The sequence below is a fragment of the Chiloscyllium punctatum genome, chromosome 44 (assembly GCF_047496795.1).
Source record: "Chiloscyllium punctatum isolate Juve2018m chromosome 44, sChiPun1.3, whole genome shotgun sequence".
NCBI classification, from domain to species: Eukaryota; Metazoa; Chordata; class Chondrichthyes; order Orectolobiformes; family Hemiscylliidae; genus Chiloscyllium; species Chiloscyllium punctatum.
Window position 1 is genome coordinate 40,077,185 of NC_092782.1, and position 12,891 is coordinate 40,090,075.

At 38.6% G+C, this 12,891-nt stretch overlaps 1 protein-coding gene across 6 annotated transcripts in view; it reads left to right on the top strand.

Moving 5' to 3' along the window:
* kmt2e (lysine (K)-specific methyltransferase 2E) overlaps positions 1-12,891 on the top strand; it is a 125,760-nt gene that overhangs the window by 84,911 nt on the left and 27,958 nt on the right. For all 6 annotated transcript variants that reach the window (XM_072562702.1, XM_072562703.1, XM_072562706.1 and 3 more), the window contains 5 exons: positions 1,008-1,379; positions 1,827-2,072; positions 2,477-2,630; positions 3,795-4,048; positions 6,638-6,694. In XM_072562702.1, coding sequence (XP_072418803.1) covers positions 1,008-1,379; positions 1,827-2,072; positions 2,477-2,630; positions 3,795-4,048; positions 6,638-6,694 — 1,083 coding nt within the window. The remainder of the gene's footprint in view (positions 1-1,007; positions 1,380-1,826; positions 2,073-2,476; positions 2,631-3,794; positions 4,049-6,637; positions 6,695-12,891) is intronic.

Sequence of the window (12,891 nt, forward strand, 5' to 3'; positions counted from 1 at the left end):
ATATCTTTAATAGCCATCGTCGCTTGGTTAAACAAAAACAGAATGAAAGCATTAATTTTAGGACACTATAGTATTAAAATTGAAAGGATATGATGAGCCTAAGTTGGCAAAAAAAATGTAATAACTGACATCTGGCAATAAGGAAAAAAATCACTAAGCACGTTCCCCACAGACCAGGGAGCCCACAGCTAAATGTCCTTCAGGTAATTTACAGCATGAGATGCTTTGATATGGAAAAGTACAAATTTAAACTTTTATGCAACACAACTATTCAAATTTGATTATCCAGTTGCGATGTACATCACAATGGGAATGTTTATACAATACAGTATTGCTTTGTTCAAAGATTCAAAAATCTGCTGTCTCTCTTTTGCAGTCTAACTGGTCTCTTTTACTGCTATTTTCCTCGGCGCCTTTTCTGCCCCCCTCCTACCCTCCCTATGGTACTCCTTTCCTTCCTCAACTTTCATTATTCCTCCCCTTACTCTCTGTTTCTTTCTCTGTGTCTCTCTCTCTCTCTCTCTCTCTCTCTCTCTCTCTCTCTCTCTCTCTCTCTCTCTCTCAATCTCTGCCTCTCTCTGTTTCTCATATCATGTGAGTCACTCACTCTTTCCGTCTCTGTTTTTCTTTAAGTAGCTCACTTGACTAAGATTCATCCCTTGTTCTGCTATTTCTCTTGAAATCTTTAATTATCATTCATCAAGGAGATACATTTTTGTCACCAATATTGATTAAGGCCACAAATACTCTGTTATGTGCACCACACAGATATCAGCTTGAAATTTAATGTGTTAGGATTCAAACAAGTTTTGCTTCAAAAGGTAGGAACTGTCTAGTTAGATGCTGAGTCCCAGCAGGATTTATCCCAGCACCATCTCGAATAAATGTTAGGAAAAGTTACGTGCCTGAATTGATTCTTTGCCTTCAATGATGAATTTCATCAAGCATTATTTCCTTAACAGGTGTATAAAATTTTAATTACTCCATCATGTGCATATTTCTTCTAGGATTCAGTCAAGGAAGAAGTTTTAAGCAAACCAAATCCTGCCAGGGTAAACAGAGCAAAACAGAGGAAAAGCTTTTCTCGCAGTAGAACTCACATAGGACAGCAACGTCGAAGGCACAGAACTGTCAGTACGTGCTCAGATGTTCCTCCATCTTCTCCAGAAGTCGATATCTCCAGTAACCAACAGAATGAGGTTGAAAATTCTTTTCCTGAAGCAACACCTAAGTCATGTGATGCTAACATGGAAGAAGAGGCAATTGAAGTAGAACCATCAACAACAGCAGAGACCACCACAGTAACAACAGAGGAAGCAGCAGGAACACCATCACCAACCAGTAACAAAACAACAACAAAGTACCCCAAGACAAAAAAGGTATATGTGTATGTATTTGATATGTCTGTTTATCTTATTAAAATTTCTGTGTCTTAAAAAAAAATTGACCCATAGAATCTATCTTTATGGTTCAGAAAAGGGCCATTTAGCTCATTGTGTCTGCATTAGGATTATCAAAATATACTTACTCTTCAGCGCTGGTAATACGATCACATAGTACATATGTCACATTAACCAGCTAATTTTAAAAAATGCTAATATTTCATTTGTATCTTACTCCTATTTTACAAACACTTACTTACTACTTTTAAGTTTCCAATAAAAAAAACATTTTTGTACCTTTTTCCTTTTAAATTAAGTTTCATTCCTGCATGACCTAACTTGGGAAATAAGATGGAAAGCAAATACAAAGATTATTTTAAATGTTATAATTATTGTTGGTTTTCTAGCAATATTAATCATTTTAATATGTTGTTTTTTTTTCAGCACTTGGTCAGTGAATGGTTGAATGAGAAAGCTGTTAAACCAACAGACAACCCTTTAGATAGACCTCTGCGGATAACAACAGACCCTGAGGTTTTAGCTACGCAGTTGAATTCATTACCTGGCCTTACACACAGTCCCCATATTTATACAACCCCTAAGCACTATATTCGCTTTTGCTCCCCATTCTTGTCAGAAAGAAGACGACGGAAAGAACCTTTGGAACCAAAAGCTGGATCATGTAAAAAGGTAAAATAATTTTGTCTCTTTTTCTCCATGGTTATATAAATTTATTTTCATGTCAAGACTGTATGAATTAGCTTGGTGTCATTCGTAACCCAACAATGATTTTTATTGAACAAATGTGGAATTGCTGAAGTTTCCTATAATTTTGAAATAGTTAAGGATTCCACTATCTACACCCAGGTATCCAAAGCACGTGAATTTCCACTCTAAATAATTTATTTTTTTGTCCCCAGGATTGAATCTACATTGTTTTACAAAGGCAATTCCTTGAATCTATCTAAAGTTCTCAATTATCTGAATATTAATTCAAACACCAAAAAACTGATAACTTTAATGTTAGACTTCTGTTTTTGTCTTGTTCTCTGTCATTATATTGAGTATCATTTCATTCCTATATTTTTGTGAAGCGTTGGTTAAAGCAGGCCTTGGAGGATGAAACGTCTTCAACAGTTGTTGATGCCTTTGACTCCACGTCTTATGATGGCTCTCTAAGTCCAGCAATGAGTGGAGAAACTAACAGCCCAGGCACAACTGTCCTCAGTGGGAATTGCTGTTCAACAGGTATTGAAATGCACTAATGTCATAATGAACTGAAACATTAGGAGTTGTAATAAGCTGGTGATTTATTTAAACCAGAATTGTAATAGATTCCGTTTTTCAATTGTGTAGTTTCCATATATGAAATTGTTTCAAACTCTACTTGTTTTTCCATATTTCATATTTATTTGGGATAGGTCCTTGCTTTTATAAAACTTGAGATACCTTCTTATAATTTCCCATCAAGGGGTGTATTTAATTTGTGGTGATCCTAAAATTAGATTTTAAGTAGCTTTTTAACCTTGAGTTAGTAGAACCTTGATGCTGTTAAATTTCTTGTGTTTGGTATGATAGTTGCTTTGAATCAGTTCAGTCCAACCTTGAGTAAGCTACTGTCAGTTGATGCATACAAATGCAAAGGACTGCAATTTGCTGAAAATTCAAAATAGGAACAGAAGGTACTGGAAATGCTCATTATACAGCAACTGTGGAGAGAGAAAACGTTAAAATTTCAGTTCAATAGCTGTCATACAAGAGAAAAATTAGAGATGCAGAGGTTTCTAAGTCACTATAATGGCAGGAATACGGGGAGGGGAGAGCAAAGAACAGGTGAGATTAAATAAAAGAGATGACTGAGCAATGTAAAAGGAGGTGGTAATTGAGCAAGAAACAGAAGGTCTTGTCTCCGAGAGGAGTGTAAATGGAATAACAGAATTGTTACCAACAGGGCATGACACTGCTTCAGTCAACTGAAATTGTTGAACTGTGTGTAGTCCAGATGCCTGTAAAGTGCCTACTTGAGAAATGAAGTGGTACTTTCCACCTCAACGTTTATTGGAACAGTGGGAGAGGCTGAAGTCAAAATGGGAAAGTGGGTTGCAGAATTAAAATGACAGGCAATTGAAATGTTGGCTCATGCTTCTGGGCTGAGTGAATATGTTCTGCCAAACAGCTACTCTCTATCCATTTTGTCTGTCCAAACTATAGGAGACTGCATCTTAATCAGTCTGTTTCATCGAGAAAATGTTTGAAAGGAGGTTTGCATCTCCTTCCCTGGGTCTTAGGCAAAATGTGTTATCTTTGATTTTTCGTCTTCTTTTGTGAATTAATTGATTAATTATTCAGATTTCCACTTGTCTTTAATTCCAAAAGTGGTTTTCTATTCTCATCTTGTGCCTTGTCTTACAGAATTAATTACCCCTTTAAAGAAGAGGAGATTGCGCCACCTGACAGATTCTGGGTTACTTGAACCCGCCACTCCAAATCCTTCTCCGCAGACTACTCCCCCATTTGTTGATATTACAGCCTCAGATCCTTCAATGTGCAGTACTCCAACAAAAGGAAAAATAGAGGATGAATCCTGTAGAAATGGCTACAAGCCTGTTTATTCACCTGTGACACCCGTAACACCCAACCTTCAAGGAAATTCCCTGCAATTTGAGGTGAGTTGATCCTTAATAGGAAACTGATGTTGCTGAAGTATTGTACGAACCATTACATTATAATTGAGCCTGCTGTAATTTGTTTTAAGGTAATACTATGCCTGATATGATAAGATAATCTCCATAATTGACTATTTGTACACTGGAGACATAAAAAAAATTAATACATTTTCTTGTAAAGTGGAAATTAAATAACAGCTAATTTAGTTCATGCTAAATATATGGCCAAAGACTTTTTCTTGAAGCAGTGGTGATTTTAAATAATAATTGCACTTTTGGATTGTAAGTTCAATTAATTAGATGGCTTAGTCTGTGATTCAGAAAAATGGCAACAGTCTAAGTTTGGTTCCTGATTTTTGGCTGAGGCAGATTTGGGACCTGTCTCTTTGTTCTGTCCCTTAAAGTGGAAGTTAGCAGCAAACCACCACTGACACAGTCAAGATAACAGTCAAGGGTAAAGCATAAGCAGTCAGTGAACCCAGGTCTGTCTTTGGGAGGCAGAATTCAAGACGATTCTGGGAATTTAATGTATTAGAATGTTTGAATTTCTGTAGGATAACACGACTTTCAAAATCGAAAAGAGACAATCACACCCTTTAAAATCTTATTTTGACAAGAAGGTAGTTGTTTTGTAAGCCTATCCAAAGCTTTATGAAGTATATAAAGCTTTATATAGTGGGGAAACGAAACACAGTCTGGGTTTCTGCTTCATACAATGCCGGTGTTCTGCCCACAGAAAAGACCTTGAGGTTCCAGATGCTTGCCACTTCAACACATCATTGTGTTCTTTGGCCAACATCTCTCTCTCAGGTTTGCTGCAGTGCTTTAGTGAAGCTGAGTGCAAGCTGAAAGAGCCACACATCATTTTCGATTTAGGAACCCTGCAACCTTCTAAACTTAATATCGAGTTCAACACTTTTAGGGTTTGAGCACCTTTCCCCATGCTTCTCCCACCCCCACAAACTAGGCCTTGTCATTACACAGGCTGCTACCACACACTACCCATTGTCAATTACTAATTGTGTCCCCATTCGCAGCTTCTAATTTCAACTGACATTTAACCGCTTCTTTGTCTATCCAACTGTTTTTCCTCTCTCTTTGGGCTCTCTGTCCATCTATCATTTACTCTCTTCTTCCTCCCCCCCATCTTTTGTGTAAAAACCATCCTTTTCCTCGATGCCATTAGTTCTGAAGAAGGGTCAGTGGACCTGAAACATTAATTCTGATTTCTCTCCAGATGCTGCCAGACCTGCTGAGATTTTCCAGCATTTTCTGTTTTTTGCTTTATAAAGTGTTGTGCTTTCTGGGGATCTATGTTACCAATCCTAGATCAGTCTCTGAATTGTTTTGATGAAAGTAGTGCCTTCAGATTTCTGCAACCTTCATTTTTATCCCGGTGAATTTGTAAAAATGCATTCTGAATATTTATGCAGTACAGTTGGACGATCTCTCCAGATTGTGTACATGTATTTTGCCAGCAGTGCTTTTCATTTCAGAGGGTATTTCTGAAATGTGACATGAATATAGATTGGTTGCCTAGCTTTCTCCATTATTTTGGAGGCGTTTAGAGTTCATGAGGGTAAGTTAATGGGCTCATTCAGCTTGCCATATTATTAAGCAATGAAATAACCAGAAACATCCCCAATGGGACATTTGGTCTTCCTTGATGGAAATGCCTGTTTGGGAACAATGACCCATGAAAAATTACTGTTGGCAAGATACCAAAAAAAAATTGGTGATCTAAATCTTTCGTTTACCATGTCACATTGGCTTCTTTCTCTTGTCATATGTGATTTCAAATTAGGCTTTGTTCCTAGGCTGCTTATGGTAAAAGTTAGCAAACAACATTTCTTCCAGATGTAAATCTAAGATATAATTCATAAAATTCTATTGTGAAGAACAAGGGCAGCAGACACAGGGGAGCTTCACAGCTTGCAAGTTCCCTCCAAATCGCTTATTATCCTGACTTGGGAACTGTATCATCATGCTTTCACTGCAATTGTGTTAAAATTCTGGAGTTCCCTTTTTAGCAGCACTATGGCTTACCCATGCACCAAGGACTGCAAAGGCTCAAGAAGACCCTAGTACTCATTATCTCAAAGCACTTTATGGCTATCAAGGTACTTTTGAAATGTTGTCACTATTGTAGTGTAGGAAAGGTGGCAGAGCTGAATAATGTGTTGCTGGAAAAGCGCAGCAGGTCAGGCAGCATCCAAGGAGCAGGAGAATTGACATTTTGGGCATAAGCCCTTATTCCTGAAGAAGGGCTTGTGCCCGAAACGTCAATTCTCCTGCTCCTTGGATGCTGCCTGACCTGCTGCACTTTTCCAGCAACACATTTTTCAGCTGTGATCTCCAGTATCTGCAGTCCTCATTTTCTCCTAGGAAAGGTGGCAGTCAATTTGTGCATAGCAAGCTCCTTCAAACACTGATATAGCGTAAAAAGAGCTTATTTTTGGATGCGTTTACAAGTTATTCAGTAAACATTAATTTATATGGAATGTCATGAATAAATTAATGGGTGTCTGGTTTTAAAATATCCATTTTTAATATTGTTATCTTTTGCTTCTTTCCTTTGACTGTCCAAAGAACATTTCATCACCTGAAAGTTCCCCAGAAGTTCAGCGAAGAACATACATTCATGAGGTACAGTAATGTTAATTATTTTGTACATACTGTAAATGTCTATAGTACCATTGTCAGCTAATGCATTCTTTTACTCACTGTCACTTTTCTAAAGTTAACGTGAACCACTCAGAGCATAAATGAGATTAAGTCTGGGAAATTGATGGCTATTCAGTTCATTGTGCAACCCATTTGTCTTCACTTTCTAACTTTGCAGAATTTCTTGCTCTTCTGAAAGCATTAACTTTTTTTTAATAGCTCTTAGATGCTGATTGTCTCCCAGTGATTTGACTATTTTCACCAGTTAAAAAAAGGCATGCATTTATGTGTATTACACTTCAAAGTACTTTACTGACAATGAATTATTTTAAATGTAGTGACTGGAGCTTGTAGTAATTAAGATATTTATTTTGAATCCATAATTTTCCATCCAAAGCGATGATCAATTCATTTGTTTTATTCTCATTGGTGGAAGAAATATTTGCCAGAAATCTGCACCACCAGCCAAAGAAATGAGCACCACTAACTAAAGAAATCTAGTGATACTATCGAAATAAATATATAATCATTTGATGATGGGATTTAGCAGTTTTTATAATTACGTGGAGCATTACAACTTTGTTTACCATTATTCTTGCAGAACTTCATCAAATGCAGTTAGAACTTTAGTAGACTTCCAAACCCCCCAACCCTTCCACCTTCCAAAAAAGATTCAAAGCACCAAGATTATTTGTAATGCCATCACAACCACTGGTATAAGTGGAATAACTGGTTGTGGATGTCCCTACAATTTATTTTGAAAGTACTTCTCTTTGTTTCATCATCCACTAGGAACAAATGAGCCACGTACAGTCTGATCCAGATACACAAGAGGACATTTTCTTTAAGAACTTTTTTTAATGAGAGAGCCTTTCAAATGCACAAGCCAACTTGTTTATAAGTCTTTGTTCTAACTTACAACTGGGTGTCCCCCACTTGTCCTCGGCTCTAAAATTCCATAACAGAAAAATGTTCATTTTACTTTTTAAACATGATTTTTAATTTGATGGTACATAACAAATGAATTCCAAACTGATTTATTTACTGTTTTTGTAGAGCAGTCACTAATCTGTTTTCTGTCTGCCATTTATTTTCTCGTAGTCAAATTTTGCATTAATATTGTCATTTTAATTTTCTTCTTTTGTATCACAACCAGATGAAAAGTTTCTTAAATTTATGACATTTAATGTTTTTATTTGCTGGTTTTTTCCTTATATCAGACATGTACCAAACTGCTAATATAGTTTTCCTTCATCAAATTCTTCTTATACAATCTTCAACAGTCATACTATAAGTTTGCTTAACTGCTTTGAGAGGCAAAACATTGAACCAGCAGTATTGAGAAAGAGTCCTGATTGTAGGAGTATTCAGGAGAAACAGAATGTGTGACCTGCACTGCAAGGAGCCACGTTTATTAACAAGCAGCCCATAGTACTTCCAGGAAAAGAATAGGATTAACCATTCATAGCATCTTAGCAAATTTTATAAGAGGGATGGGTTGCATCTAAACTGGAGAGGAGCCAATATCCTCACAAGGATGTTCATTCGTGCTACTTGGGTGGGTTTAAACTAGAGTGACAGGGGACTGGGATCCAGAGCAGTAGGTCAGCAAGCGGATGGATCAAGGGGAAGGTACATGTTAGGACCAATAAGTCAGAAAGGAAGGATAGGCTGAGATTGATGGGCTGAAGTGCTTTTGTTTTTCAATGCAAGGAGAATTGAAGGTAAAGGAGGTGTGCTTAAAACCTAGATAGGTACATGGGAATATGATGATGTGGCCATTTCAGAAACTTTGTTGAGAGAGGGGCAGGACTGCTCAGCGTTCCGAGATTTATTGTTTTAGATGCGATAGAGAGGAAGGTAAAAGAGATGGAAGAGTTGTCCCTGATTAATAATACAATGTTACATCTGCACTCAGAGGGCATACTGTGGAGGGCTCATTCACTGAGGCAATATGGGTAGAGGTCAAAAATAAAATGGCCACAATCAATCTCATAGGATTATCAATCTTTGTAGCATCCCATTAGCAGCCACCGAGACATTGAGGAACAAATATGCATGCAGATTATGGAAAGATACCATAAAAACAGAGTTGCTATACTGGATGACTTTAATTTCCCCAATATTGACTGGGCCTTCCTTGGAGCAAGAGGCTTAGAGAGGGCAGAATTGAAGTGCATCCAAGAGGAATCCTTGAAAAAGTAGGTGGATAGTCCAACTCAAGCCAGGGCCCTACTGGACCTTGTCTGGTTAATGAGCCTAGCCAGGTGACTGACCTTTCAGTGGGTGAACATTTTGGAAACATTGATCTCAACTCCTTGAGATTTAACATAGCTATAAATAAAGATAATTCAGGACCTTTAGGCAAGGAACTAAATTGGGGAAGGGCAAATTACATTTGTATTGGGCAGGAATGTTAATTAGGAGGAGCTGTTATCAGGCATTACCACATTTGACTTGTGGGAATTGTTTAAAGACTTGCTGTTCCAGTAAGGAGGAAGGACAAGGGCAGCAAGGTAACAGACCCTTGGATAATGAGGGAGGTTACAAATTTAGTCAAAAGGAGAAAAGCATATATAAAGCATTTACGAAGCTAAAATTGGACAGGACCCATGAGGAATATAAAGAAAGCAGAAAGGAACTCTAGCAGAAAGTTAGGAGAGCAAGAAGGCAGCATGAGATGACCTTGGCAAGTAGGGCTAAAGAGAATCCTGAGGCATTCTGTACATTAATTAATGTGTAGGTTTGCTCGCTGAGCTGTAGGTTTGATATCCAGACGTTTCATTACCTGGCTAGGTAACATCGTCAGTGGCGACCTCCAAGTGAAGCGAAACTGTTATCTCCTGCCCTCTATTTATATGTTTGTCCTGGATGGGGTTCCTGGGGTTTGTGGTGATGTCATTTCCTGTTCGTTTTCTGAGGGGTTGATAGATGGTGTCTAGATCTATGTGTTTGTTTATGGCGCTGTGGTTTGATTGCCAGGCCTCTAGGAATTCTCTGGCATGTCTTTGCTTAGCCTGTCCCAGGATAGATGTGTTGTCCCAGTTGAATTGGTGGTTTTTCTCATCCGTGTGTAGGGCTACGAGGGAGAGAGGGTAGTGTCTTTTTGTGGCTAGCTGGTGTTCGTGTATCCTGGTGGCTAACTTTTTTCCTGTTTGTCCTACATAGTGTTTGTGGCAGTCCTTGCATGGAATTTTGTAGATGACATTGGTTTTGTGCTACTAGGATTCTGAGGGGTCTTAGTAGTCTGACTGTCATTTCTGAAACTTCTTTGATGGAATCCTCAAGAACAAACCATGACAAGCAGACCAAACACAACCAGAAACCCTAAACACCTTACCATACATCAAAGAAGTTTCAGAAATGACAGCCAGACTACTAAGACACATGGATGAAGAAAACACCATTTCGACTGGGACAACACATCTATCCTCGGACAGGCTAAGCAAAGACATGCCAGAGAATTTCTAGAGGCCTGGCACTCCAACCACAATGCCATAAACAAACACACAGATCTAGATACCATCTATCAACCCCTCAGAAAATGAACAGGAAATGACATCACCACAAATCCCAGGAACCCCATCCAGGATAAACATATAAACAGAAAGCAGGAGACAATAGCTTTGCTTCACTTGGAGGTCGCCACTGATGATGTTACCTTGCCGGGTAATGAAACGTCTGGATATCAAACCTACAGCTCAGCGAGCAAACCTACACCCTAAACCTCAACCTGAGCTACAAACCTTGCACGTCAATTAATAATAAGAGGATAACTAGGGAGAAGGTAGGGACCACTTAAGGATAAAGGAGAGAACATGTGCTTGGAGGCAGAGGATATGGGTGAAATCCTGAATAAGTACTTTGTGTCAGTAATCACTCAAGAGAAGGATATGGAGGATAGTGAAATTTGTGTGGTGCATGCTAATTTGCTGGGCCATTTTGAGATCAAGAAAGTAGTAGTGTAGGATCCCTTGAAGAGCATTAAGTTGGGTAAGTGCCCAATGCCTGATGGTATCTTTCCCATATTATTAAGAGAGGAGATTGCTGGGGCCTTGACCAAAATCTTTGTATCCTCATTAACGACTGGAGGACTGGTGAATAGCTGGTGTTGTTCCTCAGCATAAGAAGGGAAATGGGGATAATTCAGGAAACTATAGACTATAGAACATCGGTGGTTGGGAAGCTATTGGAGAGAATGTTTGGGGATAGGACCTATGTCCATTTGGAGAAGTATGGCCTAATTAGGGAGAGTCAGCATGGGTTGGTGCAGGGCAGGTTACGTCTTATTAACTTGATTGAATTTTTTGAGGAGGTGACAAAGGTGATTGAGGTGCATGTTGTCTAAATCGGTTTTAGTAAAACTTTCAACGAAGTCCATCATGATAGGCTCATCCAGAAGATTGAGATGCGTGGGGTCCACGGTGACTTGGCCATGGCAGAGGGTAGTGGTAGAAAGTTGTTTTTCGGGTTGGAGGTCTGTGACTATAGGTGTTCTGCAGGGATCTGTACTGGGACCTCTGTTGTTTGTGAAATACATATAAATGACTTGGATGAAAATATAGATGGGTGGGTTAGTAAGTTTGCAAATGAGATAGAGATTGGTGAAGTTTTGGAGAGTGTAGCAGGTTGTCAAAGGATACAGCGGGATATAGATATAGGTGGAGAAAGATGAAATTTAATTCATAGTTGCGCTATAGGAGATCAAATGTTAAGGAAAAGTATAGTTAATTGCAGGAACCTGAACAGCATTGATGTACAGATGGAACTTGGGGTTCAACTCCATAGCTCCCTGAAAGTGGCCACGCAAGTAGATAGGATTGTAAAGAAGGTGTATGGTCTGCTTGCCTTTATTCATCAGGGAATTGAATACAAAAGTCAGGATGTCACGTAGCTTTATAAGTCTTCATTAATACGTTACAGGAAGGATGTGGAGGCTTTGGAGAGGATGCTGAAGAGGTTTATCAGGATACTGCCTGGATTAGACAGTATGAATTGTAAAGAGAGGCTAGAAAATCCCAGGTTTATTTCTCTGGAGCTTTGGAGATAGAGGGAAGACTTGATAGAAGTCTATACAATTATGAGGTGCATAGATAGAGTTGACTGTCAAAATCCTTTTTCCAGACTTGAAATGTCTAAAACTAAGGGATGTGTATTTAAGGTGAGAAGGGAGAAGTTCCAAGGAGATGTGAGGGGCAAGTTTTTTTTATACAGGGAGTGATAGAAGTATGGAATGTGCTGCTGGGGTGGTGGTGCAGGTAGATACGATAAGGGCATTTTGGAGATTTTTAGATAAACACATGAATACTTAAGGAATAGATGGATATAGACCAAGGGCAGGCAGAAGGGATTAATTTAGGCCGGAGGACCCGTTTCTGTGCTGTACGGTTTTATGTTTTATGTATTTCAATGCTAATAAACTTTAACACACCAATTTGCAAGAAAACTTCCACGTTATGGCTGTAATTTGCACAGATCCCACTTACTATTGATGCCTGAACACCTCAAAACAGTTTACCAAATAGACAAGCCTGCATCTTTCAACTGTTATAATTTTAATGCGTTCATGGAACACAATCCATCCATAGTCTCAGATATATTAAAGCTCCGAGACAAACAATGTAATATCTTTCACTATTGCAGATCCATGACAAGGAGTTTGCCTTTGTAGGTTGACCTCTGAGTCTGCATCCCGATCATCTTTATAGTTTTTAAGATAATGACCTTCCCCTTCAATACGGCACATCTGGGACTTCCCTTGGCACTTGCTCGTACTCACAAATACTATTCAAATTCTCTCATGCTTTCCCTTCAATCCCACTGTCCTTCCCAACTGGAATGAAGAATTTTGATCTGACTCTTAAAATAGAGAAAAGTGGCTGTATTTCAAGTAGGTTATCGCCCTCCAAGGCTTCTACTTCATTTTTTAAAGGGTGAACAGAAAATGATGAAGGCGAGAGGTCACAGTAATGCAACCGCTAGCAAATGAATTGTTTAATAAATCTGAACTAAAATAAATCGTAAGACATAGGAGCAGAAATTAGGTCATTGGGCCCATTGAGTCTGCTCTGCCAAATAACTATGGCTGATAAGTTTTTCGACCCCATTCTCCCACTTTTTTCCTGTAACCTTTGATCTCTTTGGCAATCAAGGTAAGGCAAATCTAGACAAGTTGATTG